This window comes from Copidosoma floridanum, unplaced genomic scaffold, assembly GCF_036245765.1.
Source record: "Copidosoma floridanum isolate Cflo_tuat_1 unplaced genomic scaffold, Cflo_Japanese_pri ptg000013l, whole genome shotgun sequence".
Classification (NCBI taxonomy): domain Eukaryota; kingdom Metazoa; phylum Arthropoda; class Insecta; order Hymenoptera; family Encyrtidae; genus Copidosoma; species Copidosoma floridanum.
In genome coordinates this window covers 10,228,189-10,255,791 of record NW_028321890.1, presented here as the reverse complement: position 1 = coordinate 10,255,791, position 27,603 = coordinate 10,228,189, and the positions used below count along the sequence as shown (strand labels likewise).

At 38.1% G+C, this 27,603-nt stretch overlaps 2 protein-coding genes across 2 annotated transcripts; both read right to left on the bottom strand.

The window, feature by feature from the left end:
* Positions 1-3,495: 3,495 nt before the first annotated feature.
* On the bottom strand, positions 3,496-7,502 carry LOC106645850 (uncharacterized). The gene is made up of 7 exons (XM_089590656.1): positions 7,388-7,502; positions 6,914-7,101; positions 6,075-6,393; positions 5,102-5,395; positions 4,607-4,952; positions 4,024-4,420; positions 3,496-3,966 (listed from the first exon to the last, which is right to left on the bottom strand). The coding sequence occupies exons 1-7, from the start codon at positions 7,500-7,502 to the stop codon at positions 3,496-3,498; spliced, it is 2,130 nt and encodes a 709-aa protein (XP_089446782.1).
* Positions 7,503-24,329: 16,827 nt separating this feature from the next.
* On the bottom strand, positions 24,330-26,380 carry HemK1 (HemK methyltransferase 1). Its single transcript, XM_014349661.2, has 6 exons — positions 26,069-26,380; positions 25,670-25,995; positions 25,274-25,362; positions 24,974-25,187; positions 24,649-24,902; positions 24,330-24,573 (listed from the first exon to the last, which is right to left on the bottom strand). The coding sequence occupies exons 2-6, from the start codon at positions 25,928-25,930 to the stop codon at positions 24,330-24,332; spliced, it is 1,062 nt and encodes a 353-aa protein (XP_014205147.2). The 5' UTR covers positions 25,931-25,995; positions 26,069-26,380.
* Between the last annotated feature and the right edge of the window lie 1,223 nt (positions 26,381-27,603).

The following is a 27,603-nucleotide window of genomic DNA, read 5'->3' as shown; positions in this document are numbered from 1 at the left end:
AAACTCGCTTTACCATATTTTGTCGAGACGACGCTGTATATGACTCTAACCCATTCCTTACTCTTAACAGCACAAACACACCCACAGTTAAATCTATCAATTACCTTGGCCTAACATTCGATCATAAACTTTCTTGGAAATTACATCTCAAAAACATCATTGGTAAAGCCTCCCGGCGTATCAACATCATGAAATCCCTATACGGCACCTGGTGAGGTGAACACCCTTCTATCCTCCTAAAAATTTACACTAGCCTTATCCGCTCAACCCTTGAATATTCACTCTCCCTCATACCCACATATCAAACATCTCTCTACTCAATAAACTGAAAAAAATCCAAAATCAGTGTTTAAGAATTGCCCTTGGCTACAAAATCTCTACCCCCATTAACGTCCTGCACGCCGAATCCAAAATTCCTTTTTTTTACCTCAGAATAAAGCACCTCTCTGATCACTGCATCCTCAATCTACTAGCCCAATACAACTCACCCTTACTAGAAAAGATCAGATCCTTAAATAACATCCTCTCTAAACAACCCTTTAAAAAATCCAACCTTTAAAGTCTTACAACTCAATTTCACCCTTAACATTTAATTTAATAAAATCACACACCACTTCCCTCCAATACTCGTTTAACTATCCTATAACCATCCACTCTCCGATCACAGACCTAGAATCTGGCCTACAAATAAAAAATTCCCCCGATCCTCACTCCCTATTTAATGAACTCTTCCACTTAAACCCTACAAATAGTTTACATATCTTTACAGATGCTTCAAAATCCCCCCAAATTGACTTTGTTGGCCTTTCCTTTTTCATTCCAAGCACATCTACCACCGGCAAATTTAAACTCACCTCAAAAGCGTCTATCTTCACAGCAGGAGCTTTTGCAATACTCCTTGCCATTAATCACATCCAAAACCTACCCTTAAATAACATCATCTTTTCAGACTCACTCAGTGTACTAAAACACTATTAATAAATAATAGAAATATTTCAATCGTCTCGATTTCTTCTCACAAAAACATCCCCCACAACGAAACAGCTGACAAACTAGCAAAAGAAGCCACTAATGACGGTACAATGATCATTACGCATCTTCATCACTCTGACTTTCAAGAACATATGTCAACAAACAAAACCTATCTATCTTTCACAATGTCTTACTCAAACAAGCTGAAAACAAAGGCCAATACTATTTCAAAAATTTCTTCTCACTATCCTCACCTAAACCTTGGTTCAAAAACACAAACTTCCAACTTAAACACATTACTACAATTAACAGACTACGATCAAACCACTATTCCCTTGCTGCCAGCCTTCATCGAGAAAACATGATAAACTCTCCCGATTGTCCCTGCAGTGCTCCAATGCAAGAAAAAGACCACATTTTATGGATCTGCCCCTCCCATACCCTGGGCAGAATCTCATTAAAGAAAAAATTAGAAAGACACTTTGCTAAAAAAAATTACCTCCCAAATTTTGAAACCATTTCTATTCTAAAAGAGCCATTAAACACTCCAGCCAAGCTCGTTACGGAATACTTATCTAAGTGTAATCTCTCAGTTTAACACCCTCTAATACGACTTACAATCTTGCCTATAAACTCCAACCCCTAACATGGTAATCTGTAACATTCTAAAAGCAAACAAAACTACCCCCTGTAATAGCTTACATTCAAGACTCATTACACGTACATTACCTGCAAACTACTTTAGCCACAAAATCTCTCCTTGATCGACTAGTGATAACACATCTCCTAGGGCTGCGAATATACGCTGCGGAAATTTATGCGACGGAGCTCTGGTGTCGGTACATCAGAGCAAATCCCTTACCAACGATTATTTTTCCGCTCTGCAACAAATTTTCTGGCACCCTTGGGGTACTGTTACGGAATTTTTCACTTACATAACCTATAAATACTGAACAAGTGTGTTCTTAATATTTAATTGTTTATTACTATCATACAACCAGTGACTCGACGCTTTTCAACGAAATTTCTCAGATTGTATGCATCAAAGTGTCTGAAAATATGTGAGTGCATTGGCCTCTTGTACATTTTGATTTGTTTTAGTATGCATACAATTGCAATACCGTTTTTTAATTCATTTTAGCTTTTTCAGTTGTACAGTTACGCGATACCGATATATATATATGCATATGACGATATTTCTGCGCAAAATTCCGAAGTCAAGAGACCCCTCGTTTATATGGAGCGAAAAATTTCCGCAACGGAAATTTCATAATCCAATCAGCGTGGAGCTTTAGAAGAATCTATCGGAAAAGCTGTGCTCTGATTGGTGTATGAAGTTTCCGTCGCGGAATTTTCCGCTCCATGTAAACAAGGAGTCCATCACCGTGTGGAAGCGGAACAGAAATAATCGTTGGTAAGAGTAGATTTACTCTGATGTACTGACGCCAGAGTTCCATCGCGTAAATTTTCCCACCGTGTATACGCAGCCTAAGCACAAAGTTTACTCTTTCTCTCTATTTTTTTTTTTTTTTTTTTTTTTTTTTATATTGTAGTGCTCTACGTCCGGCTCCTTTTTAATAAGGGCACTACTATGGACACTTAGCACTTGGGAAAGGGACAAGGAAAGGGATGGGAGGCCCCCCATGACAGGGAGGGGGGTTGGGGGAATTAGGCAATTTTTGCTGCGAGAAGGTCGCCTAAACCCTCCTCGAGGAGCATTTCGTGGTGAAAAAGCACATGTAAAAAATCACAGAGGTACTTGCCCGAAAAAGTCGCACAATGGCCGGGAATTGAACCACGGTCTCCCGCGTGCCAATCCACGACCTAGCCGACCGAGCCACCGCGCGCTCTACTCTTTCTCTCTACAATCAACTTTCATGAACAACAGTTGTTGATTAAACGGACTTCTAGTGAAGTTCAATCATAATTATACGAGTACCTTGTTCGAGGATTTTACTTTACTTTGTAGTACCTCTTCCAGTCGCTAGACGTCGCCATCGTTCAGAGAAAATTTTTTTTTTTTTTCTCGTTCTCTCCGTTAGCCAAGTCCTCCATCACGGAGTCTTCATTAGTTTAGAGTAATGCGGGTCGGGACAGATAAGGATTAAGGGTAGCTTAATGATTATTGTACAGGGTGGGACCGTAATATCCTCGAACAAGGTACTCGTATAATTATGATTGAACTTCACTAGAAGTTCGTTTAATCATCAATTATACTTCCTTGACCTTGTTCGAGGATATTACTTTGTAGATGTTTAGAGTAATAAATACCTTGTTTGTTACAAATTATATATATTTGAATCACCACTCGTTTCTTATGTAATATTCAGCCTTACTTTTGACTATGATTGATTGAAACACAGCCTTCGCAGAACCATCGGAAATACGATAGTCTACGGACAATCTTGTTGTTATCCTACGTCTTAGCATAATGAGCATTAAATTTACTTAGTATTTTATGAATTAATTGCTCAATAAAAGTTTGAGATCATAGGAAGATGATCATATAAACGACTGAGCTGCTTAGGTATCTAGAACCGTCTTAGAAAAATTACCAATAGACTTCTCTATTGGTCTATTATAAAATCTAAAAAATGTCTTAGAGCTTTCTGACCATCTTGCTGCTTGCTTTATTACGTTGATATTAAGTCCTTGCTGATAAGCCCTGGTAGTCGAAGCGTGACGGGTGGAATGTGCAGTGAAAACCTCTTGTATACCAGCTTCTCTAAGCACCGCTTTGAGCCATCGGCTAACTGTGTCTTTCGATACAGCCTTATGCGGGGTTTGGTAAGATATAAATAATTGGCTAGCAGACTCCCTGATGGGTGCCGTCTTCTGAAGATAAAGCCGGATAGTGCGATAGACACAAAGGTTACTGTTTTGGAAGACGTCAAAGGAGGCCATGGGCTGATTTACGCCAGGTCTGGAGGTCTTGATGAGGTCCGGGATTCTTATTTCGACCTTGTTACTGTCTGAGAACTTTATGTTCTCGACCTTTATGAGCGTTAATGCTTATACTCTGAATGCCGACCCTAATGCTAGCAGCATTACCGTCTTCCAGGTAAGGAGACGTAGTTCTAAGTCTTCAGTGGGGGACCACTCCTCAAGCTTCTTTAACACAATACCTACATCCCATGTAGTAGTATATTTTGGTGCTGTTGGTCCTTGTCTGTAGACGCCCTTGAAAAAACGTGAGATGAGGTAAGTGTCTTGGCAACCCCTAGGGTTTATGAGAGTGACTGTGGCCTTGATGGATGATAAGGTGCCATAAGCAGCGCCTTCCTTGTTTCTATTGGATAAGAATCTTAATACCACTTGGACGTCTGTGTCGAAGCGATGATATGAGCAATTCAATGGTATCGGCGTGTAAGTTTCTTGGTACATATGCTTGCTGTAAACAACTCCTGCCACCAGGGTAAAAGAGGACGATAGCGGGTGCTGCTGCTTCCTGCAAGGTGAATATAAAAGGTTAGCCAAAGGGCTCCATGTGATTACCTCGCTTACTAAGAGTCATTTGTATTCGGGGAACCATGGCTGTGCAGGCCAAAGAGGGACTACTAAGATACCTTGGGATCTTTCTTCTCTGATGTTCTTCAAGACCTTGTGTATAATTGCAAAGGGTGGGAAAGAGTACCAAAAAATGGGTGACCAAGGGATTGTGAAGGCATTAATTGCCCAAGCTTCTGGATCCCTTTCCCAAAAGCAAAATTTTAAACATTTTGCATTTATCCGTGAGGCAAAAAGGTCGATGTCTGGTGTCCCGAAAGTCTGACAGATTTCTTCAAATGCAAAGTCGGCAAGCTGCCATTCCGTGTCTAAATTATTTAGCCTAGAACTCTCATCTGCTGGATTTTGTTTTGAGGCAATATACTCGGCGAAGATCCAACATTTTCTGGAAATGCACCAGAGCCATATTTCCTTGGCTAGTAGGTGTAGATCCTCGTGTCTCGCACCGCCCATCTTATTAATGTAAGGCAGAGCTGTTGTGTTATCCACTCTTAATAGGATCTGTTTACCACATACCTCGTTGGCGAAGCATTTTAATGCAAGGAAAATGGCTTTGATTTCTAGCCGCAATTAATGTGCTTCTTCCTTTCGGATGAGGTCCAAGACCCATATGCGCTCTCACTGCCGCAGACTGCTCCCCAACCTGTATTTGATACGTCCGTAAATATGGTAACATCAAAGTGGAAACTTCTAATCTTATTATTAGACACAAGGACTTGTTGTTGCCACCAACGTAGTTCCTCTTTGGCCGGAGGAGATAAGGTTATTAGTGGACGCTTATTGAAGCCAAATCTTGCTAGGGCCTTCTGCTTGAGCTTCTCTAGAGTCTTGTAGAAAAGCCATCCATATGCTACTGCTGGACAGGCGGCTACGATGGTGCCGATGAGCTTCATCAGATCCTTCATACATATTTGGTCTGACGTAGATAGAGAACGAAGAAAGGTATGTAGTCTGTGTCTCTTGTCAGGGGGTAATGAGATTTGGAAATTGACAGAATCGATAATAAATCCTAGAAATTTGATTGTCTGTGTTGGTGTTAATTCGCTTCTCTTCCAATTAACAACGAAGCAGAGGTGTAAGAGTAAAGAAATAAGCTTCTCGCAGTTCTTTCTGCATCCTACTTCGGATCTTCCGAAAACCAAAAAATCGTCCAAGTAGGCCACGACTCTAATGCCCTGATGTCTAAGGGTAGCTAGCACAGGCCTTACAATATTTGTGAAGACCCACGGGGCCGTGGCTAATCCGAAAGGGAGGGCTTGGAATTAGTATAATTGCCCGTGGTAACTAAACCTCAAGTATTTTCTGTGATCCTTGTGGATGGGGACAAGAAAATAGGCATCTTTTAAGTCAACACGACACATGTATTCATGAGGAATGAGTAAATTTAGTGCAGTGCGAGTGTCCTCCACTTTAAAATGGAATTTCCTTACAAATAGGTTAAATGGCTTTAAATTTAGGACAAATCTGTCAGAGCCATCCTGCTTGGGTACTAAGAAAAAGGATGAAAGGAACTGGTCCTCAAGCTCATCGACAGCCACGACAACCCCAGAACTCTGTAATTTATTGATCGAGTTTCTCATGCGAGCTGATTCTACCTCGGGTAGAATCGGTGAGGGGGGGTGAGGTTGGAAAGGTTCGATCTTGAAGAAGGTCAATCTTGTAACCTTGAGTAGCCCTAAGCACGAAGGTATCCGTTGTGATGCTTTTCCAGTTGTCTATGAAATAGGAAAGCCTACCGGCATTTCTCACATGATCTATTGTCTGTCGGTCCTGTTCCTCTGCGGCTGGGATTGTGCGTAGAAAGGCTTCGTCGGACGGGACCTTGAGGAGTTCCCTCTGTATGAGCGAGAGGTGCTTGATGTCCGTAGTGGGCCCTTGTAGCTCCGCCTTCCCACCTCTCGTCTGGTGGTGGAGCTGTACTTGTTTAAAAAATTTTCCTTTGCTCTAAGAGGGAGAGTTTCCTTTGCGCGCATGTCTTTGGCCACCTTTTCGATGGCCTTTGCTCCCTTTATACGAGCTTTAAGGTCATCGCCGAACAGCAGAGTAGTTGACGCGGATTCCTTTAACATCTTTTGTATCCTTTCTTCAAATCTTCCTACCAGAATGGTTGCTTTCCTTGACGTGTTCAATTGGTAAAACAGTTCGCACGAGGCTTTGATAGTATTGGCTAAAGAGGTTAGGAGGGACTCCCTACCCGGCGAGTCCTCCAACCCGTCAAGCACCGAACAAAAAGAGATAGTGGCTGATGCTATAGCAATGGCTGCTAGTTTTTGATGGCCCTTGCAAATTGTGTCCCTGGCCAATACTCAATTAATTCCTCGTTGAGTGCGGGTGGCTCAAGGTCAACGCAGCCTTTCAAGGAGACTGAAGATAATAACTTCTTCTCGTCCTTTGGAAGTCCAGATTTTGATTATTTCGATATTCTTTTAGTTACTTGCTTGTCAAGTTGTGGCTTTAAGGCCTCGCTACCATCGGCATTTTCTCCGAGATATATGTTCACATCGTTGTCACTCAACTCATCGTCTTCATCCTCTGGTTCCTTATCCCCCGCACCTTCCTCCTTTGTCTCATTTGGGGATGTCACAGTTCCTTCGCCATTGTTCCTTTCAAGATTAAGGACATCTGTAATTCGATCGAAAGTGGACTCTAGTGAATACGCTGTTAAGCTTATGGGTTAGGTTTTATTATTTATTATGCTCATTGTTCCAACATCATTGCTGGGAATCAAGCCGCGTTGTTCACTTAAATGCGGACTTACAGCACCAAGCTAATGCGTGGGAATCGAGTGTGTATGCTGGCGTGGACGTACATCAAATAAAACATCGCAATGCAGCACGTGTCTGCCGTGCCGGGCCGTGCGCAGCGTTATCTGTAAATGAAAGGGTAAAAGGTAAGTGCAAATACATACCTTCATATGTAAGCTGTTCTTCAGGATCTGGGTCGCCGTAGGCCAAGTCTTGGATTAGGGCGAGCTCTTCCTCTAGCTGGCGTTTTCTTTCCACGAGAGCTTTCTGGTTTATCATACTAAACGTGTGACGCTGCCAAGCGCCAAGAAAAGAATGAAGACTCCGTGATGGAGGACTTGGCTAACGGAGAGAACGAGAAAAAAAAAAAAAAATTTTCTCTAAATGGTGGCGACGTCTAGCCACTGGAAGAGGTACTACAAAGTAATATCCTCGAACAAGGTCAAGGAAGTATAATTACCCTGTTATTGCCCCACCAAATTAATTCATCACCAAACCGCAGTCACCTAAACGAAAATTTTTACTCGAGAAAAAAGCTTTAATATGGCAAATCGGCGTCTCAGAGAATGAGAACCAAGGCCATCCATAAAGAACAGAACGAGGCCTCTGAATGCTCCGACAATAAGGAGCTCGTGTTCATTCAGAGATCGCTCTGAGGCGTTAGGCCTCGGAGCGCTCGGAGCGCTCCAAGGTGGATAAATGAACAAACCTAATATATGCATGATATGCAAGTTTGTTCGATTTTTCTATCCACCGCGCTCGGTGCTCCAAGCGTTTGAAGAATATTGGCCAGGTGCAACTTGCACAGCGTTGGGTTAGGCGGATTCAATAGTTATTAATTTTACAATTTTTAATTTCCGCGCGTCTTTGGCAATGCCCCTTCACTACTGTGCTGTCTGCTCGACGGAACATTCTCCCTAGATCGTATAGCTATATATACGATCTAGGGAAAAAGTTCCGATATTGAATCCACCTAACCCAACGCTGAACGTGCACTGTGCAAGTGATGGGAGGGGATAGATGAGTCGACGCCAGCGTGCGTAGTGGCGAAAACAGGAAACCTGGGGTACCGGAAATTACTGTCATTTTTGCTTAATTAAGAAAAGAATAACAGTATTTCGTTAAATTTACAGACGTTACATATGCATAAATAGTGTCAATATTATGAAATTGCAGTTACACAAATGTAAAAAAATGAACTATGTGGTGCCAAGAACGGTTGTAAAATGTTTGAATGTAACAACATACTTATTAATGAAGCCTCGTTAGTTTTCGATTCAGAGCACACTCTCAGAAGCAGACGGCAAAAAGAAAGATAAATATACGAAATAAGACATGATCACTGTGGATTTCTATTATTTAAACGTTTATGAAATGTGGGTGTAAGAAAGTGCTGTGATGTTCAGTGCAACAGTAGCGCAAAGACAAATGGAGTGAAATTACATAAATTTCAATGATCATCCAACTGTACATAAAAGTAATTTTCATGTGCATTGCAACTTATAGACAATTTTCAAAATAATCCAAATAAAACGTACATGCAGGTTAACTTTGTAGGGAGCTAAAGTTACCGATCGAGGTCTGCCTTATTACGACGGCACTTGTCAAATTGCTAACTTCATCACTATGAAATTATGTAACATCGCACACACACGACTACTTTCAACCAACTGTTTACCTTTTTTTAAGGCTTCCGAGTTAAAACAAATCGAGTGTGTGATATTCCTAAAGCCTGTTTTCATGATAACATCCATTATCAGATGAATAAATAAACTAATTTTTTGCTAGTTAATTAATTATTACCAAAAGTGTGCATCGGTGTATGCTCTTGACGTGTAATGTGGGTACCCGTGGTTGCATGATTTTGACACTAAGGGTGGCGCTGCATGACATGCACCTGGCCAATAAAGAATAGACCGCTTGAGCAACATGCACGTTCGATTTTCATCGTTTGTTCATTCGTTTCGCTCGTAAAGTTTGGGCTGTTCAGTTGTTTCTCATGCTCGTTAACAGTGCTGTCTTTAGGGAAAGCGAGGCCTAGGTCTAAAATTTGGAGAGAGGCCCCCCTATGAGACCCTAAATTTTTTATCGAAGGTAAAATAACCAATAAAATTTTATTAAAATAAGATAGTCCACACGTCTTTTTTTAATACCTTATTTATTTTAATAATTATCAAAACATAGTAATTACACATTCGTGAATACAAATATAATATTTCGTTATTTTATTTGAGCAGTAAACATTTGAAAAATTTACTTTTGCAGTCAGTCTTCGGTAAGATTATATAAGTCAATAATTTTATTAAAAATATTTTTTTCTCCTTTTTTTTACTGCAAAATCTTTAATTAAGTCATCAAAATTAAGTGCTAAGTAAATGTTTCTCTATACACAGTCTTGCCAAGTCAGATAACCTTTCGTTCAACATAGCGGATCTGTTTAAATTTTTATAATTTTCAAAACTGAAAAAGATCTTCCGGCTTCGCAATTTGCAATAGGAATTGTTATGAAAATTGATTTGCTAGTATATATCGGTGCCCTCCGGTGAATTTGGAAATTCAAAGTGATCAGTGATCCGTTGGGGGCGAAATGTAAGAAAATAAATAAATACAAGTAAAGTGTATTTAAATTTTCTGCGTTGATTTATTGATGCGCAACGTTTCGCTGACAATATGCGTCAGCCTCATCAGGCGCAGATACGCGAGAATTCGTAAGTTTGGTTGACTTACTCGTCACCTGTCGTGCTGTCGACTGACCCGTTATGAAAATGTTATGAAAATTCTATATGCTATATGTATACATGCATTCAGAAATATGTCAATCATAATTTTATCTACGATCCAATTAACTATTTTTAACGGATTAAGAATCTTGTTTTCCAAGTGATTACAGAACGAATTTTTTTCCTGAGCCTTAAGAAGAGGCACGAATTGCTCTAACTCATTGAGAAAATTACTATCTAAATCTTTAGAGTAAATATCTAACAAATTTTTTGCACTTGTTTCTATGTGTTTACTGTGTCCATTGTTATCAATTTAGGTGAGAATTAACTTATAATAAACTTCTATGTTTTTTTAAAAAAGGATCGTTGTCTTTTCACCACGAAATTCTAAGCCCCTTTTAGCAAAAAATATCTATAATTACCGAGAGAATTCGTCGTAAACCTTCGATCTAATAGTTCGTTTTACTTTGCATGGCATTTGACACTGACCTCATAATTTGTTGATTGGATTTCGACATATTGAGAAATATGATCGTATTTTTATTATGTTCTTGGCTGTTTTCGTGACTTTTTATTACTTCCATCACGCTTTTCCAATTAGAAAATCCATTTTTTACAAGTACATTATCAGACTCACATGAAAAAAGTTTGCAGAAGAAGCAAAAAATATTTTCTGTGGATTCAGAATACATAGTCCAAGTGCGATGAACTGTTCACCGTTTCTTAATTCTCTTTTAAAATACTTGGAAGAAAAGTATCTAAATTGATTCTTGTATTCACGCTTTAAATTTTGAAAAGAAGATGTACGATTTTGGAAAAATAAAAATCCTTTATTCATATACTTCATTCTTTCATTACTAGAAAACTTATTTGGCCATAATGCAGGATCTTGAATAATATCTATACAGACAAATAAAAAATAAAACATCTGAATCACAGCGAAATTTGTAAATTTACTAATGAAAACGCGTCTATATTTTGAATGCTCTCACTTGCTTTTTCTTCTGCTTCTTCCTCTACGACTGACATTCCCCGTTCTTTAAGGAGGCTCCATCACGGAATGTACAAGAACTTTGACTGATATATTATTAAAGTTGAGATCGTGCTGAATCCAATGGTATCTTTATTTTGATGGGTTGGCGATCAAAATCTAGAGATAATTCAATTCAAAATCAGCATTTTTTAAGCTCTCACAGTCTCTTATGGCCGAAGGCCTAAAGCAAACTGTTAACTATCAATTAAAGTACTAAAATGGAATGTACAAGCAAAAAAAAATATACTTACCGTAACCCTGACACTCTCATCTTTAAAAAATCGGGTGATTTTATAGGCGTTGGCGATGAAAAAATTGATAAAATAGCTAAATAAAATACTATTTTGGTTTGCAGTTAAGTTCTATAAGTGCAGTGACAAACACTGCCAGCCATATTAGTCTAGGGAGCACGCACAATAAAAGAATTTTGAATTTCATATTCAGGAGCTTTCGGAGGAAATTGCCGAGTTTGGACATGAGTAAACTTATTTTACAGGGTGTAAATTTAATAGCGGTCGCTGTGAGCACAATAGGTCTTGGCTCGTAGCAGGTTGAGACGGACTGGTTTATTTTTAATAGCGTATAAGCAAAAGTAATATTTGAAAACTGATAAATTTTAAAGTAAAGGTACTATTATAATTCCAAGAAATTGAACTATTCGATCTAACGTCTTATATAAATAGAAAGAAAAACATAAGCGATACATTAAGAGTTTAGGTATGGTGTGAACAACTTTGAAAAACATATAGTGTTTAAGATTACGTTTCAAGTAGACTATACTAGTCAATACACATCAAAAGTGGTAAACATTTATATTTCACACGATAAATCATACAGAAAAAGATCCTTCATTACCATTTTCAAACAATTTTTTTTATTTTTATATGATTATTCTTGTCATTTTTTTTTCATTTTCTTCAAAAGAGTATTTGGTTGTTTAAAAAAAATTATTTTATTGATAATGAGGCCCCCCTCCTTTTCGAGGCCCGGGGCTACAGCCTACCTAGCCCCCCTCCCTTAAAGACGGCACTGCTCGTAAAACGTATTGTATATTTTAAAATAACCTAATATATGAATGGAGAAGACAACAATTTAGAACTTTTGTAACAGTTAATGACTTTTTTTTTTTTTACCGGTTTACCACGATAGCTCTTAGGCCAAGTCACCGGAGCCAACCGCTCACCACCTATGTGTGGGGGCGTATTGCTGCACCCATTTCCAACCCTTTTACTGATGTTATAACCTAATCTATAGGCACAGTGCGAGTATCTCCGGTGAAACATCTAGCCAATTAAGCTCATACTCTCTGCACCAACGGTGCATCGGGTCCACTTGCCACTGCGTAGCCTTTCTCTGGAGAGGACTCCATATTTGAAGACATCCACTTCTCGCCGGTTAAGCCAGCGCTCTCTACCGATGCATCGGATTCACGCTAATTAGCATCTCCGGAGAAGCCCCATATTTTAGGGTCCACTCCTCGCCAGTAAGGCCGGCGATCCCTGCCTGGCGCATCAGGTCCGCTAATCCCTACCCCCTAACACTGTTTCGCATTCATCCAGACCCGAAGACCTGTGGGTCTGTACTGGTGGCTGCCATTGTTCCATTACATTAGGACATTAGAATTAGATTCGTCCAAACCCCCTTTTGGTTCGGTTCGTTTCGGTTCGAGCCGGTCGGTTCTTGAACCATATTCTCGGGAACGCGAGTTTTTTTTTAATTTTTTGGCCCAGAAATTCTGGGCCAGAATAGAACTGACTAGACCGAACCGAACCGAGCCAAAAAGGAGGTTTGAATAAAATTGGGGTATTGAGCCCGATTGAGTTCTTCGATATACGCATTAGATTTCGAGATTTACTGTCATAATATACAATTGAGCATCATGAAGTTAGCTTTCTGTTACGTTTTCGTCATAAGGTCGGTGGTGTGACGGTAAATTTCGAACCCTTGATTAGAACAAGCTTATGGTTGCCGGAAGATACCATCAGGACCATATACCGCTGCCGGAGGGTAATCTGTACGGCCTGTAAGGTAAAGTACCCTGTATTCGGACAAAAGTGTTGTTCGGACCTATATCCGAACAGCAGCGATAATTACATGATTTTTTTACAATTTCTGAATGAAAAAAATTTATTTGTAATCTACAGTATCGAATTGATCAAGGATAGTTACAACATACGTCGAATTAATTTGATAATTCATTAAAAAAAATGTTTTTTCTTGCAAATCGAGGTTTTTTGTGTTTGGCTGCTGTCCGGAAATTAGATACTACGGTTCAAACTGTACCCCATATTCGGACACACATAATCCAGCAATTCACTTGCTTACAAGTGCAAAGAAATGGTTATACTATGTAGTAAAATACAATAATGATTTGTTTTTTGCATTTGTTTAACAAATTAAAGCCATTAAAGTAAAATATAACTGTATATAAAAATCTGCCATGACCTCATTTTCTCAATGTTCACGACTGTCCAGATTATGGTCCCTACGTCGTAACGGGACCTATATTCGGACTATTTAGAAATGCATTGTCCGAATATAGGGGTTTTGAGACTGAATCTTTATAATTATTTTAAACAATGATCATACGGTCACAAAGAACTTTTTTTTTTTTTAATGACAGAAAAATTACTTTATTATCTATATGTCAACCGTCTTTTTCGCAAAAATAGCTAATTTCTTTGTGAATTTAGAAATAGTGGATTACCTAAAATTATGTGTCCGAATACAGGGTACTTTACCTTATGATAAGTGTTACTAGGTGAGTATATAGACTGGTTATGGCAACCATATGGTACGGAATTATTATACTACCTGTATACAGGCCGGAGGGTATATTATATCCGGTATATGCATACAAAACGAACAACTGTGTTTTAGGCTGCGTTCATAAGCAACGTCAATAGCAATGCAATCCATTTGAATGCACGGGTGCGAGAGAGATAAAGGATCATTCACCCTCTCTCTCGCACTCGCGCTTTTAAATGGATTGCAGATTGCTAGTGACGTTGCGTCTGAACGCTACCTTATTCAGTACTGATTTGATACTCGAAGAAGTATTATTAATAACTGTAATGATTGGGAAGGAGGACGAGCTAAAAGAATGCTGAAAAAAATTCAGTTAGATCTTTAAAAAAATGATGATAACAAAGAAAACGGAAAATAATGAGATCAATATGTGACGTATAATGTTAATGTACTAGTCAAATTTCTAGTTGTACCGATACATAAAATGATTAATAAAAACTATTTTTGCATATGCTGGGTCATTTATTATGAATTACTTTTGGATTATTTATTATTTTATATTTATTAAAGTTTGGTTAAGCTATATTTTCTTCGCTTCCGTTAGCCTGCTCTGGGGAGTATACGGACTGTATACGGTTACCGGACCCTAATGGCTGCCATAAACGATCCATATACTCACCTGGTAACACTTATCATACAGGCCGTGTATGGTGCCGTAATGTAATTGGTCCGTATACCTAGCTTATGGCATCATTAACGACCCTGGGTCCGTACCATATAACCATTTTTCTGTACATCGGCCTTTGTAATAACATAGGCCTGTGAAGCAAAAAAAAGGTATATGGTACGGCCCCTGAAACTCGTCGGAAGGTAGGTTTCTAATCGGGATTGTACGGTATATATTGTTAGAATCAGCATTTTGTGCGCATAGTACGGTTGTTAAAAAAGCAAACTATTCGGTGTGAGATTAAAAAAATATTTTAATAAAATCCAATTTAGTATAACTCCAAAGCATTTTATGATAGCACACATGGAAGATTTTATAAAAACTTTTTTTCATTAAAAAACAGAATGGTTTACAAGGTAAACCTTTAGGTACGAATGTATTATCAGATAAATAAAAGAAACCATTTTAAACCTAAGTTAGTTATTACAACGATCATTGTTCTCTACACTAAAATTTGCTTTTTGAATTAAAATAAGGATAACAAAATTGTTTTATATTACTATGACTTATAACATATGTACATGGATTGAATATAAGTGAAAACACCTTTTTTCAGTAAAGTCATAGTTTTTTGTCTGAAATGGAAGAACAAAATATCCTGTCATGGTATATTATATTTAATAAATCTATGTTTTCTCTGTGCGGTCAGAAATGAAAAAATGAAACTTCAATCATTAAAGTGTACTATGGAAATTAGTATATAGTATTCATTTTTATTTCCGTAAATTGACTAGAAAATACATAAAACTAATTACATTCCATAAATCTACTCAGCTATAATCGCAATACGATATAACAGTACAATTTCGTTAAATTATTGTATGGCCAGCTTAGAATCATTTCCAGTATAACTATTAAATATTCAAGTAGCATACATACGTACATAGAAAAAATATGATGAACAATTTCATTAACATAAATTTCTGTATTATGATAATGGCTTTTTTGTAGAAGAATTTTTAAAAAAGAAGAAGGTGATTCAAGAACTTATAATATACAAACGCTTTGGTATTCGCGTTAATCAAGTGAAGCAAGGTTCTCGAACCACTAATACTGGGAATTCAGCACGAACATGTTTCGATGACCCAAAGAATTTTGCAAAGTCACTAGAGATAGACAAACAAGCACTAACCCGAGTAAAAATTGAAAGTGGGAAGTTTGAAAACGGATTGTCCAAATCAAGCAACCAAACTTGGCCACGGGTGTGTGTAATACGGCGCGGACTTGGGCGCAGCTTACTCTGTGTTACGTCGGCGCAACGTATTATTTGAGCCTAAGCTTTCGCTCAATAGCTCGGGATTCACACTGGGCGCGTAGGTGGGACGCGGGGTTAAAAGGGTCATTCAGCTTAAAGACGCGTTACTCAAAAAGGGGTACAATTGCCTTCACGCGACTAAGATTGACTGCTGTGCAATATTCCGATGCACTTGCTCGCGGTTTTCTTTTGTCAAGAGCGGTGTATACTTCATTCACGATCTAAAAACAGTTAACACCGTCACGAGTAAGAATATCGTATGTAATTTGACCTTGACACACTAATATCACGGTAAGCATTTGCCTTAACTCAATCGTTCGTTGTTATTCTAATAGTATTATTACCACGGAGGGCAACGGATTGTCCGTGGCTAATTTGATATTATCGATGACTAAAGGATGCCAATACTGTGGCGAGTAATGGCGTTCGCGAAGAACACTTTATACTGGAGATTAATTTGTTATTACCAGTGACCGAAGGGTGCCAATACTGTGGCGAGTAATGGCGTTCGCGAAGAACACTTTATACTGAAGATTAATTTGTTATTACCGGTGACTGAAGGGTGCCAATACTGTGGCGAGTAATGGCGTTCGCGAAGAACACTTTATACTGAAGATTAATTTGATATTACCGGTGACCGAAGGGTGCCAATACTGTGGCGAGTAATGGCGTTCGCGAAGAACACTTTATACTGAAGATTAATTTGTTATTACCGGTGACCGAAGGATGCCAATACTGTGGCGAGTAATGGCGTTCGCGAAAAACACTTTATACTTCCCGGTGATCCGCGGGTATTAATATGGCGTTCGCGCAAACGAAAACACTTTACACTTCCCGGTGATCCGCGGGTGCCAATACTAAGGCGAGTAATGGTATTCGCGCAAAAGGAAACACTTGGTCAAAAGAAAGAATATGATATGTTGTCACTTACTTTTTATTTAAACGCGAAAGTTGTTATACAAACGTTGAACCAGCGTGAGTGTAAGTCGCTCTCGAGGAAGATCAAGTGGCAGTAGAGGCGGACTCTGGCAACCAGTTGATCTTACGAGGGTGGTAGCGAAATTCGACAGTGTCCTCGCTTCGCAGAAGACTGGGTTGTAGCAGAGTCGGGCTCTCACTACTCAGTCTACTTCGAAGGGTATCGTCGGATTTCGCGTGCCGAATTGAAGTGGTTTACCTCACTTCGCAGTAGACTGGGTTGTAGCAGAGGCGGACTCTTACTACTCAGTCCACTTTGAAGGGCTATCTTCGAGCCGAGTCGAGTCGAGTCAAACTCTGAACTACGAACTGCAAACTGATTTTCCTCTGGGCCTACGGGCCTTTTTATTGCGAGAAGCGGACCTCGGTCACGCGCTGGCTCGAAAAACGCAGGAAAGCTTGCCGGGGGAAAATTTTGAAGAAAAGACAATAGCCGAAAATCTAATTGGCTAGAACTGCTCTAGTTTAGCCACTCAGAAATTGGCATATCCCACATCCGGCTTGTTCTCCTCTGTGCGTCAAGAGAAGGGAAGGTGATTCACTTACTCATGCCCTTCCTTTCTCTTTTACATCAAAAGTTGACAGAATTTCAATATATTTTAATCTTAACATTACGACCAGGTATTGTTGATATTTACTAATGCTACACATTGGTTGTTCGTTCAGCTAAGTTCATTGCAAAAAGAGCGGTGAAAATCGCTTAACAATTCGGTTGATGCTAGGGTGAACAAACGATTGGTGAGTTGTTAGTTAATACTACTACTGAAGCGCCAAAACGGTGGCTGCGGCTGTACTAACTTATAATTAGCGGTGGTATTTATAATAATAGTAGTAATAATAATAATAATAATAATAATAATAATAATAATAATAATAATAATAATCATAATGATGATAATAAGAATAGCAGTTATTAGAATACTAGTGCTTTGCTTGTTGTGAGCTAACATAATTTGTTTTACCGGTAGTTTAAATGTTTATAATGTTACGAAAATAATGCGGAATTTTGGTATAATTTCGGTAAACATGTTTTTCTGCTGCTAGTAGTTGGAGAGGGAGTCGTCTCGTGGTACCCTGGGGAATCAGGACTCTGTTACCCCTATTGGAGGCAGGCATACGGACTCTTTCTCCGAGTCAAGAAAAAGGGAAGGGCTATTTTCCGTTTTTCGTTTACATTCGGGAAAAGGTGTTAGCAATTAACTAGATTACAAATTAGACTATTGCAGTATGTTTATGAAATTATTAATTCGATGAAAAAAATGGTTACTCTGTAAATTATGAGTTTGCTAACTTGAATGGTAAAAATCGGATAGTTCTTTAAAGGTTACTAAAGTTGTGTACCAAATTTGTTATAGTTAATATGTAATGTAGTTGTTTGCTAGTGGTGTAGTACGTACTGGTTGTTTGTGATGATTCTGGCGTGTAATAATATTTTCGCTTATTTCTATGCATTAATTCTAAGCTATCCTAATGTTCAACCTTATGTTTATCTAACATTATATCTGAATTTAATATTTCAGTTTAACTGTTCCCAGTTAAACTTTTGTATCGATGGTTGTAGAAAAATATTTTATTTTGCATTTCCGGTCAGCGTGGGCCAGCGTGCATGTAAGTGAGTCATGCATGGTCGTAGTACCTTAGCTACGAGCATTCTTGTAGGTGATTCACCTCTTTGCAGATGCACATTGGCCCCTGCGTTTTGTATTTTAAAATCGGCACGGAAAGATTTGAAGCAAGAGGAAAAAAAATTAATGTGGATACACCGATGTTACACCTGACTTGGCATGACTTTCGCCTGGTAATCACCCACTTTCGTCTGCACTGGCGTCTACTTGCGTGCTTCGATGTACGCAATACAGACATACAGTTCGAGATTTACCGTCACACCACCAACCTTATGACGAAAACGTAACTGAAAGTTAACTTTTACAAATCCACCTCCGGCCAGGCTTGGGGTGTAATCCGCAATCGCCGCCAGCAGTAAAGCAGACAATGTCGGTCTACTTGCTCTTTTTCGTGACATTTTTGCTGTGATCCCGCGCCATCCCGCCAGTAGTAAATCTGTTATTTTCATTTTTCTTTTTGGCACTTGAAACTATTTTTTTGGTCTGCGTGTTTGTTTACGTCTAGCCCAATATGCTTTGTTTACAATCAGAAAATGTCACAAAAAAGAGCAAGTAGACCGACGTCGTCTGCTTTACTGCTGGTGGGATTGCGGATCACATCACCAGTAAATCAACAGTAGCACCCCCAACCACGCAACGTTGTCACGTCTTATGTATGTAACTGCTGGTGGCGATTGCGGATTACACCCTTGGTTACTTGATTTGGACCATGCGTTTAAGCTAGGCTGCCCACTTGCATTTCTACTCGGGTGTATACTTATGTATATATGTCTCTGTATTATACTGATCTGCAGACGAAAGTGGGCGATTACTGGGCGAAAGTCATGCCAAATCAGGCCAAGCTGCGCCCAAGCAGCGATGGGATATAGTTCCGGCCAGATTTGGGAATTCTCTAGGACCCAACCTCTCTGACGTGGGAAATCACTAGATCAAAAAAAAATTAGTACCGAAGGTGACGCGCGAGATTCAAATAAGGTCCAATAACACAAGCATCCATCACCTGATGACCCGGGGCGCTTACTGGCCACTCTTTTAAATAAATAATTATTAATAAATAACACAAGCGCCTATCACCTATTGACCCGGGGCACTTACTGGCAACTCTGTTAAATAAATTATTATTAGTAAATAACACAAGCACCTATCACCTGATGACCCACGGCGCTTACTGGCCACTCTTTTAAATAAATAATTATTAATAACACAAGCGCCTATCACCTAATAACCCGGGGCGCTTACTATCCACTCTTTTAAATAAATAATTATTAATAACACAAGCGCCTATCACCCAATGACCCAGGGCGCTTACTGGCCGCTCTGTTAAATAAATAATTATTAATAACACAAGCGCCTATCACCTATTGACCCGGGGCGCTTACTGGCAACTCTGTTAAATAAATAATTGTTAGTAAATAACACAAGCACCTATCACCTGATGACCCACGGCGCTTACTGGCCACTCTTTTAAATAAATAATTATTAATAACACAAGCGCCTATCACCTAATAACCCGGGGCGCTTACTGGCCACTCTTTTAAATAAATAATTATTAGTAACACAAGCGCCTATCACCTGATGACCCGGGGCGCTTACTGGCCACTCTTTTAAATAAACAATTATTAATAAATAACACAAGCGCCTATCACCCAATGACCCGGGGCGCTTACTGGCCACTCTGTTAAATAAATAATTAGTAATAACACAAGCGCCTATCACCTAATAACCTGGGACGCTTACTGGCCACTCTTTTAAATAAACAATTATTAATAAATAACACAAGCGCCTATCACCTAATGACCCGGGGTACTTACTGGCTACTATTGAATAATAAATTATCAATTAATCACAAGAGCGCCAATTAATAAGATCTTTGTCGTACTAGATAGGCAATCAAAATTGTGATATGTTTAATATGTTATCAATCAACTTTTTATCATTTAATAGTGTTGCAAACAAGTGTCCTGGATCCTCAGGAAGAACGTGCTTGACATACTTATAAATAATTATTTATTTACTAGATTTGCAATTAGCGCCCCAGGTAATACGGTGATAGGCGCTCGTGTTATTTATTAATAATTATTTATTTAACAGTATTGCCAGTAAGCGCCCTGGGTCATTAGGTGATAGGCGCTTGTGTTATTTATTAATAATTATTTATTTAACGGAGTGGCCAGTAAGCGCCCCAGGTCATTAGGTGATAGGCGCTTGTGTTATTTATTAATAATTGTTTATGTAAGAGAGTTGCCAGTAAGTGCCCTGGGTCATCAGGTGATAGGCGCTTGTGTTATTTACTAATAATTATTTATTTAAAAGAGTGGCCAGTAAGCGCCCCGGGTCATTGGGTGATAGGCGCTTGTGTTATTAATAATTATTCATTTAAAAGAGTGGCCAGTAAGCGCCCCGGGTCATCAGGTGATAGGCGATTGTGTTATTTATTAATAATTGTTTATTTAAAAGAGTAGCCAGTAAGCGCTCCGGGTCATTAGGTGATAGGTGCTTGTGTTATTTATTAATAATTATTTATTTAACAGAGTGGCCAGTAAGCGCCCCGAGTCATTAGGTGATAGGCGCTTGTGTTATTTATTAATAATTGTTTATTTCAAAGAGTGGCCAGTAAGCGCCCTTGGTCATCAGGTGATAGGCGCTTGTGTTATTTACTAATAATTATTTATGTAACAGAGTTGCCAGTAAGCGCCCTGGGTCATTAGGTGATAGGCGCTTGTGTTATTTACTAATAATTATTTATTTAACAGAGTGGCCAGTAAGCGCTCCGGGTCATCAGGTGATAGGTGCTTGTGTTATTTATTAATAATTATTTATTTAACAGAGTGGCCAGTAAGCGCCCCGGGTCATTAGGTGATAAGCGCTTGTGTTATTAAAAATTATTTATTTAATAGAGTGGCCAGTAAGCGCCCCGGGTTATCAGGTGATAGGCGCTTGTGTTATTTATTAATAATTGTTTATTTAAAAGAGTAGCCAGTAAGCGCCCCGGGTCATCAGGTGATAGGTGCTTGTGTTATTTATTAATAATTATTTATTTAACAGAGTGGCCAGTAAGCGCCCCGAGTCATTAGGTGATAGGCGATTGTATTATTTATTAATAATTGTTTATTTCAAAGAGTGGCCAGTAAGCGCCCTGGGTCATCAGGTGATAGGCGCTTGTGTTATTTACTAATAATTATTTATGTAACAGAGTTGCCAGTAAGCGCCCTGGGTCATCAGGTGATAGGCGCTTGTGTTATTTACTAATAATTATTTATGTAACAGAGTTGCCAGTGAGCGCCCTGGGTCATCAGGTGATAGGCGCTTGTGTTATTTACTAATAATTATTTATTTAACAGAGTGGCCAGTAAGCGCCCCAGGTCATTAGGTGAAAAGCGCTTGTGTTATTTATTAATAATTGTTTATTTAAAAGAGTGGCCAGTAAGCGCCCCGGGTCATTAGGTGATAAGCGCTTGTGTTATTAATAATTATTTATTTAAAAGAGTGGCCAGTAAGCGCCCCGGGTCATCAGGTGATAGGCACTTGTGTTATTTATTAATAATTGTTTATTGAAAAGAGTGGCCAGTAAGCGCCCCGGGTCATCAGGTGATAAGCGCTTGTGTTATTATTAATTATTTATTTAAAAGAGTGGCCAGTAAGCGCCCCGGGTCATTGGGTGATAGGCGCTTGTGTTATTAATAATTATTCATTTAAAAGAGTGGCCAGTAGGCGCCCCGGGTCAATAGGTGATAGGCGCTTGTGTTATTTATTAATAATTATTTATTTAAAAGAGTGGCCAGTAAGCGCCCCGGGTTATTGGGTGATAGGCGCTTGTGTTATTAATAATTATTTATTTAACAGAGTTGCCAGTAAGCGCCCTGGGTCATCAGGTTATGGATGCTTGTATTATTGGACCTTATATGAATCTCGGGCGTCACCTTCGGTACTATTTTTTTTTTGATCTAGTGATTTCTCACGTCAGAGAGGTTGGGTCCTAGAGAATTCCCAAATCTGGCCGGAACTATATCCCATCGCTGCGCCCAAGTTAGCGCCGTTTTTTAAACCCACTGCAACTGGAGCCAAGTCAGGTGAAAAGCTGCGGCCAAGGTGGGCGGCATGGCAGCCAAGCTTGGGCCCAGTTTTTGCCCACTTTTAAATTCTACTTGGGAAGCTATGGGTATGTGCTGTTTAGTCGTTTTTTATGCTTGTTAGACAGACGTGATGTCTATTTTAAAATAAGTTCCTATATTAATACAATAGACAATAATTTAGAACCTTTGTGACAGTTGGCAACTATTATTATTTCTAGAAGTGGATGACCCAAGCCAATGAATACAAAACTTAGTACTGAACTCACTTAGACTTAGTAGATACAAGCGAACTGTACGAGCAAAACCACGGTGTAAGATAAGACGGGTGGTGGGGTGGTACGAACAGTACAAGTACCGCCTCTATGCTTTGTGCGGTCAGTTGCAATTTTGTAGCAGTACCAAAGTTGACCACTAGGTGGATTGGTGTCGAAAAGGCAGTAGCAGACGAGAAAACAATTGTAACGTAAATGGTGCACCAAAGTGTAAATACAAACTCTAACATTTCTCACAATATTGTTCACGATAAGTTGTATTACTTAATACGTCACTGGCTTTATTCGTCGAAAACTACGAAAAAAATTTTAAAAATGCACCACATGTCAAATTACTTTAAACAGTAATTTCGGAAACTCTGCTAAACCAGAAGCATTATTAATTAACTTAAAAAATAGGGGAGGACTCATCCATGCAAATACTCTTTTTTACAAACTCTTTGATAAAATAGAGAAATATTTTAGGGAAGCCATAAATAATCAGCTTTTCAATGTTTACGAATACGGAATATGTTGTTGAAAATCTTTTGCGCAATAAGTTTCAGTTCCCCTGATGTAAACTACATAAAAAGGATGCAATATCCAAATCTATCTATTATTACACTAGCATGAGAATGAGACAGTACGTTAACATACAAAATAAGGATGTTTTAAAATAAAGTGGAGAGAAAAAAAAATTATCGAAATTGATTTCAACCTAATTTTTAATTCATTAATTTATTTCCACCATTGTATCTTATTCTACGTATTAGTAGTAGATTGTAAAATTAGTAAGTAAATAGGGTTACGGTTATATCTTATATTTTTTATTTCTATTCGCTCCGAGCTGATACAGAGGTTGCGCCGCCTCTAGCCAAAATCAGGCAAAATTTCTTGCATGTAAACAAACGGTTTAGAACATATATACATGCGTATAGCTGCTTGTGATTGGCTGAATAAGACAGCAGGAGAGGATCGTCGTTCTCTCTCTAGCCGGCTAAGTGCTAATCACAAGCAGCTGTACGCATGTATATATGCTCTAAGCCATTTGTTTACATGCAAGAAATTTTGCCTGATTTTGGCTAGAGGCAGCGCAACCTCTGCATCGGCTCGGAGCGAATACATTGTGCTTTTCTTACTCATTCGCCATCTGACGAGTGTGATCGGTACTGCTACAAAACTGCAACCCGTTGGAGGTGGTACTTCGTACCCGTACCCGTACCACCTGTCTAATCTTACACCGTGAACGTGTCCTACTCCTACCTCCTACCTATCAAACGCGCGGGTAGCGCGAAGCGCGGGCCGCGGCTGCGGGTTCCGATTTCCGATGCAATGCCGCAGCGTGGCATGCAAACCGCCCAAAACCCTGCTCAATCGAGAAGAACTATGAGAATTGAAGGAGTGTGTGATTGATTGCTAAAGTTTAAATGTAAATGTATAATGTACCCTTAATTTACTGAAAAATTTAAGTGTTAATTAAAAGTATTAACGCATAAGTACTTCTAAACAAATATGTACCTGAATCAATTTGAAAATTTATTTGGACTATCTGAGAAATTGTCACGAAAAAATAGTGTGAATTTTCCGAGTTAAAAAATAGTTATATTACGAATATGGTAATTATATTTGAATCAACTGAAATAACTTGAGGGGTTAGGGAAATACAAGTTAGTAATTTTTGGCATCTAGTTTTGTTTTAATTAATTTTAACTATTTCTACGAATCTATCATTTTTACAAAAGTCTTTATAAACTTCTTTAACTTTAAGTTCATCCGAATAAATTTGTTCTATAAAAGATGATATTTCACTCGGATGTGTGCTGTCCACTTCCAAAATAAGATAACCACCTTTATAGAGAGCTTGAGAAGCAAATTTTATGACGGCTTTGATCAATTGTAGACCATCTTTTCCACCATCTAAGGCTACTATGTCCTCGTACCTAAAAGTAGGATTTTTTTAAAAGTTATTTAAATATACACAATGATTATCACATAGAGTGTTAATTATTTTTTACAATGTTATCTCTGGTTGAAGTTTGAATATTTTCTTTGTTGGAATGTAAGGAGGATTACTTATGATAAGGTCAAACTTTTTTTCCATAAAATTGAAATCCTGATTTGAGAAGTCGTTTTTTAAAATATTAATGGTGCCATCTTCGTTCATTTTTGCATTAAACAAGCTTAAACGAAGATCGAGTTTCAAATTTTTTGCATTTTGCATTGTTAAATCGCAAGCATGAGGGTTGATATCAATTGCTGTAACGGTTAACTGCAAATAATAATAAATAATTTAAAAATGTACTAGATCTATCAAAGCAGTGATTGATAAAGGATAGTTACATCATTGTTTGATTTCAAAAGTGAGAGACTGATTGCACCAGAGCCACAGCCAATTTCTAATATACTGCAACTTTTGTTTTTTAAATTATTTATGCTTTTTAATGAATAATCAACAAGAACTTCAGTTTCTGGTCGAGGAATGAAAATTGGAGGTTCAAGCTTCAACGTTATATCTCTGAAGTCCCATTCACCAATAATATATTGAATGGGCATTCTAAAATCATTAAATGTTAGCTTTTACACATATATGTAATTAATTAATAAATGCTCCAAATTCTTGATAAGTTTATTTTAACAAACCGTGATAATCTACAGTTGCACAAAAGATCCAATTTTTGCAACTGATCTGGGTTTAATCTTTTCTCATTTAAACTTGCTAAGTTTTTGATCTATGGAATTGGCTCAAAATTCAAATTTGATTTATAAATGATCCATTTATGGAAAAAATTAGTTACTATTTATTGATTAAATGTCCTTTTTTGTTATTTATTGATATTGCTCAAATTAAGAAAAGTAAAAGGTATTATCAATCACTTGGTTAAAAAAAAAAAAACAAAGCATTTCAGATTGAAAGTGGGACCAGTTATATGCACCAAACATTGAGTGTACCCATGTTTTTATATGGGGATACGAAATTCATTAGGTACAAATAAACCTCCCTTTCCTCATTTAAATTTTCATGAAAAAATTGTATACCTTTCTTGTACCTAAGATGTGAAAGATAATATGTTCAATGGATTCCTTGGACTCCGTGACTCCTTCATTTTCGAAACGTTCCTGCCAATAGTTTGCCACTTGGGTAATACTTGATTTTTCAAATCCATGAGGATCCTGTCCATCTTCATTATTATGAGCATGTTTCATAGATACATTCAGTAACCTCTTGACTGAAGTATTATTATTTGGTTTGTTCAGTAAAAATGGCATTGCTTGTCTCTTTAAGATGTACCAATGCATGATATAATTAATTTTTTTTAAAAGTTGGACACTTTGCTTCCTCGGGGTAGAACTATTAATAAGCACTAAACAAATACAATAATCATATAAATATTCCTGAGTGAATGATAAAATAAAAAACACAGCGAGTATACTTACATTCAATGTTTTTTAGTTGCGATATCAAAGATTTTTATTTATTTTTTTTTTAAATCGTGTCAGTCAAATAATCTTCCCACGCTGTATTTTTACTTTTCTTGTTTGTTTATCGTTTTATACGTATACTCAATTTTATACATATTAGCATGCCACAGTGCTTTTTTTTGTCTTGCAGGAGCGTTCGATTATCATGGTACTATCGACTATCGCTCTATCACGTTGGTTTAGTCTTTCGACTCATCGAGCTTTGGTTTATTCAGTATAGTTGAAGCAATAAAGTGCAAATCATCGATCTGTTGACCGGCTGACTCTTTGTATCAATGCTCTTATAAGGACGTTCATCACAGTCAGAGGGGAAACATGTAGAGAGTGCAGTGAGGGGGGAGCGAGCATGTGGCAGCGCCGGCAACTGTTTTGAATGCATTTGTATACTTAAGGGAGACCGGGGTAATCGTGGCCACCTGGGTAAACAGGCCACTGGATATATTCAACCATTTAATTGAGATAAAAATGTAATATATTTTTTTTTTTATTGAAATATATCTCTACTTACATGCCGTCAATAAAATAAAACCATAGAATTACTTTTTGTTAAATTTTTAAATAATTAAATTTGATAGTTAAAAAATTTGGAGGAACAGCTACATTATTAAACTTGCCTGAAGCGGAAAATACATCAAATCGATTCAAAATTGATACAAATTGAAAGTTTGAACCTCAATCTACAATCTGCTTTTTTTTATTTTACCAAATATTATTTAGAAATATAATTATAAGTAATTTAAAATAGTCCTATTTTGGGGTGTGGTGGCCATCTCTCCGGGGTACAGTGGCCATCGAGTTTGTTGTTTACGTCAATACTGAGTCAGTCTGCTAATCTGCGGATCCTAACCTAAACTTTTTAATCGTACTTATAGCCAAAACAAAACAAACAGTGTCAGGTGAAAGTTATGTAGTACTTAAGTAATTAGTCACATTTTAAGTCAATTCGGTATTAAAGGTGCAATAAAAATAAGTCATGGTGCGTAAGTATAAGAGAAAAACTGTGGATAAAGGCTGGAATGAATTCCAATTGCAGTTACGATATACCGAAAAATATATATTTCTCTTTATTCTATGTGTATACTGACAGAAAAATATTTATGTCGATATACATATTTATTTATCAATCTGTTATGTGAGTAATTATTAATTTACATAAATTTTCAATTTTTAGACGTAAGTTTAGTAGCAACATTTAAAATAACAACCTTTTAAATCGATGGCCACTGTACCCCGGGGTATGGCCACCTCTACCCCGGCCCTGGGTAAAATGGCCAGTTTGAGACGCATTCACTTTTTCATATTTAAACTACATCTATTATAAATAAATAACTCAACAAATTGGATACTATTTCTACACATCCGGCCCCTTTTATTTGCGTTTTTTAAATTATTCTACAATCAAGTAGTCGTTCATAACAACGTGATAAAGTTAGGGTGGCCAGACTACCCCGGTCTCCCTTATATAGAGGCGTCTGAGATTGTTTTTTTTA

Bases quoted from the DNA above. Each gene is read 5' to 3' on its own strand.
- LOC106645850 (XM_089590656.1), bottom strand. From the start codon at position 7,502: ATGATAAACCAGAAAGCTCTCGTGGAAAGAAAACGCCAGCTAGAGGAA. The intron at 6,394-6,913 runs GTAACTAAAAGA...AAACAAGTACAG, and splicing joins AGCCACAACTTGACAAGCAA to CTCCACCACCAGACGAGAGG. The intron at 4,953-5,101 runs GTGAGAGCGCAT...ATAACACAACAG, and splicing joins TTGGGGAGCAGTCTGCGGCA to CTCTGCCTTACATTAATAAG.
- HemK1 (XM_014349661.2), bottom strand. From the start codon at position 25,930: ATGCATTGGTACATCTTAAAGAGACAAGCAATGCCATTTTTACTGAAC. The intron at 25,363-25,669 runs GTATACAATTTT...CCAATTCCATAG, and splicing joins ACATCTTAGGTACAAGAAAG to ATCAAAAACTTAGCAAGTTT. The intron at 24,574-24,648 runs GTAAAAAATAAT...TCCTACTTTTAG, and splicing joins CTTCAACCAGAGATAACATT to GTACGAGGACATAGTAGCCT.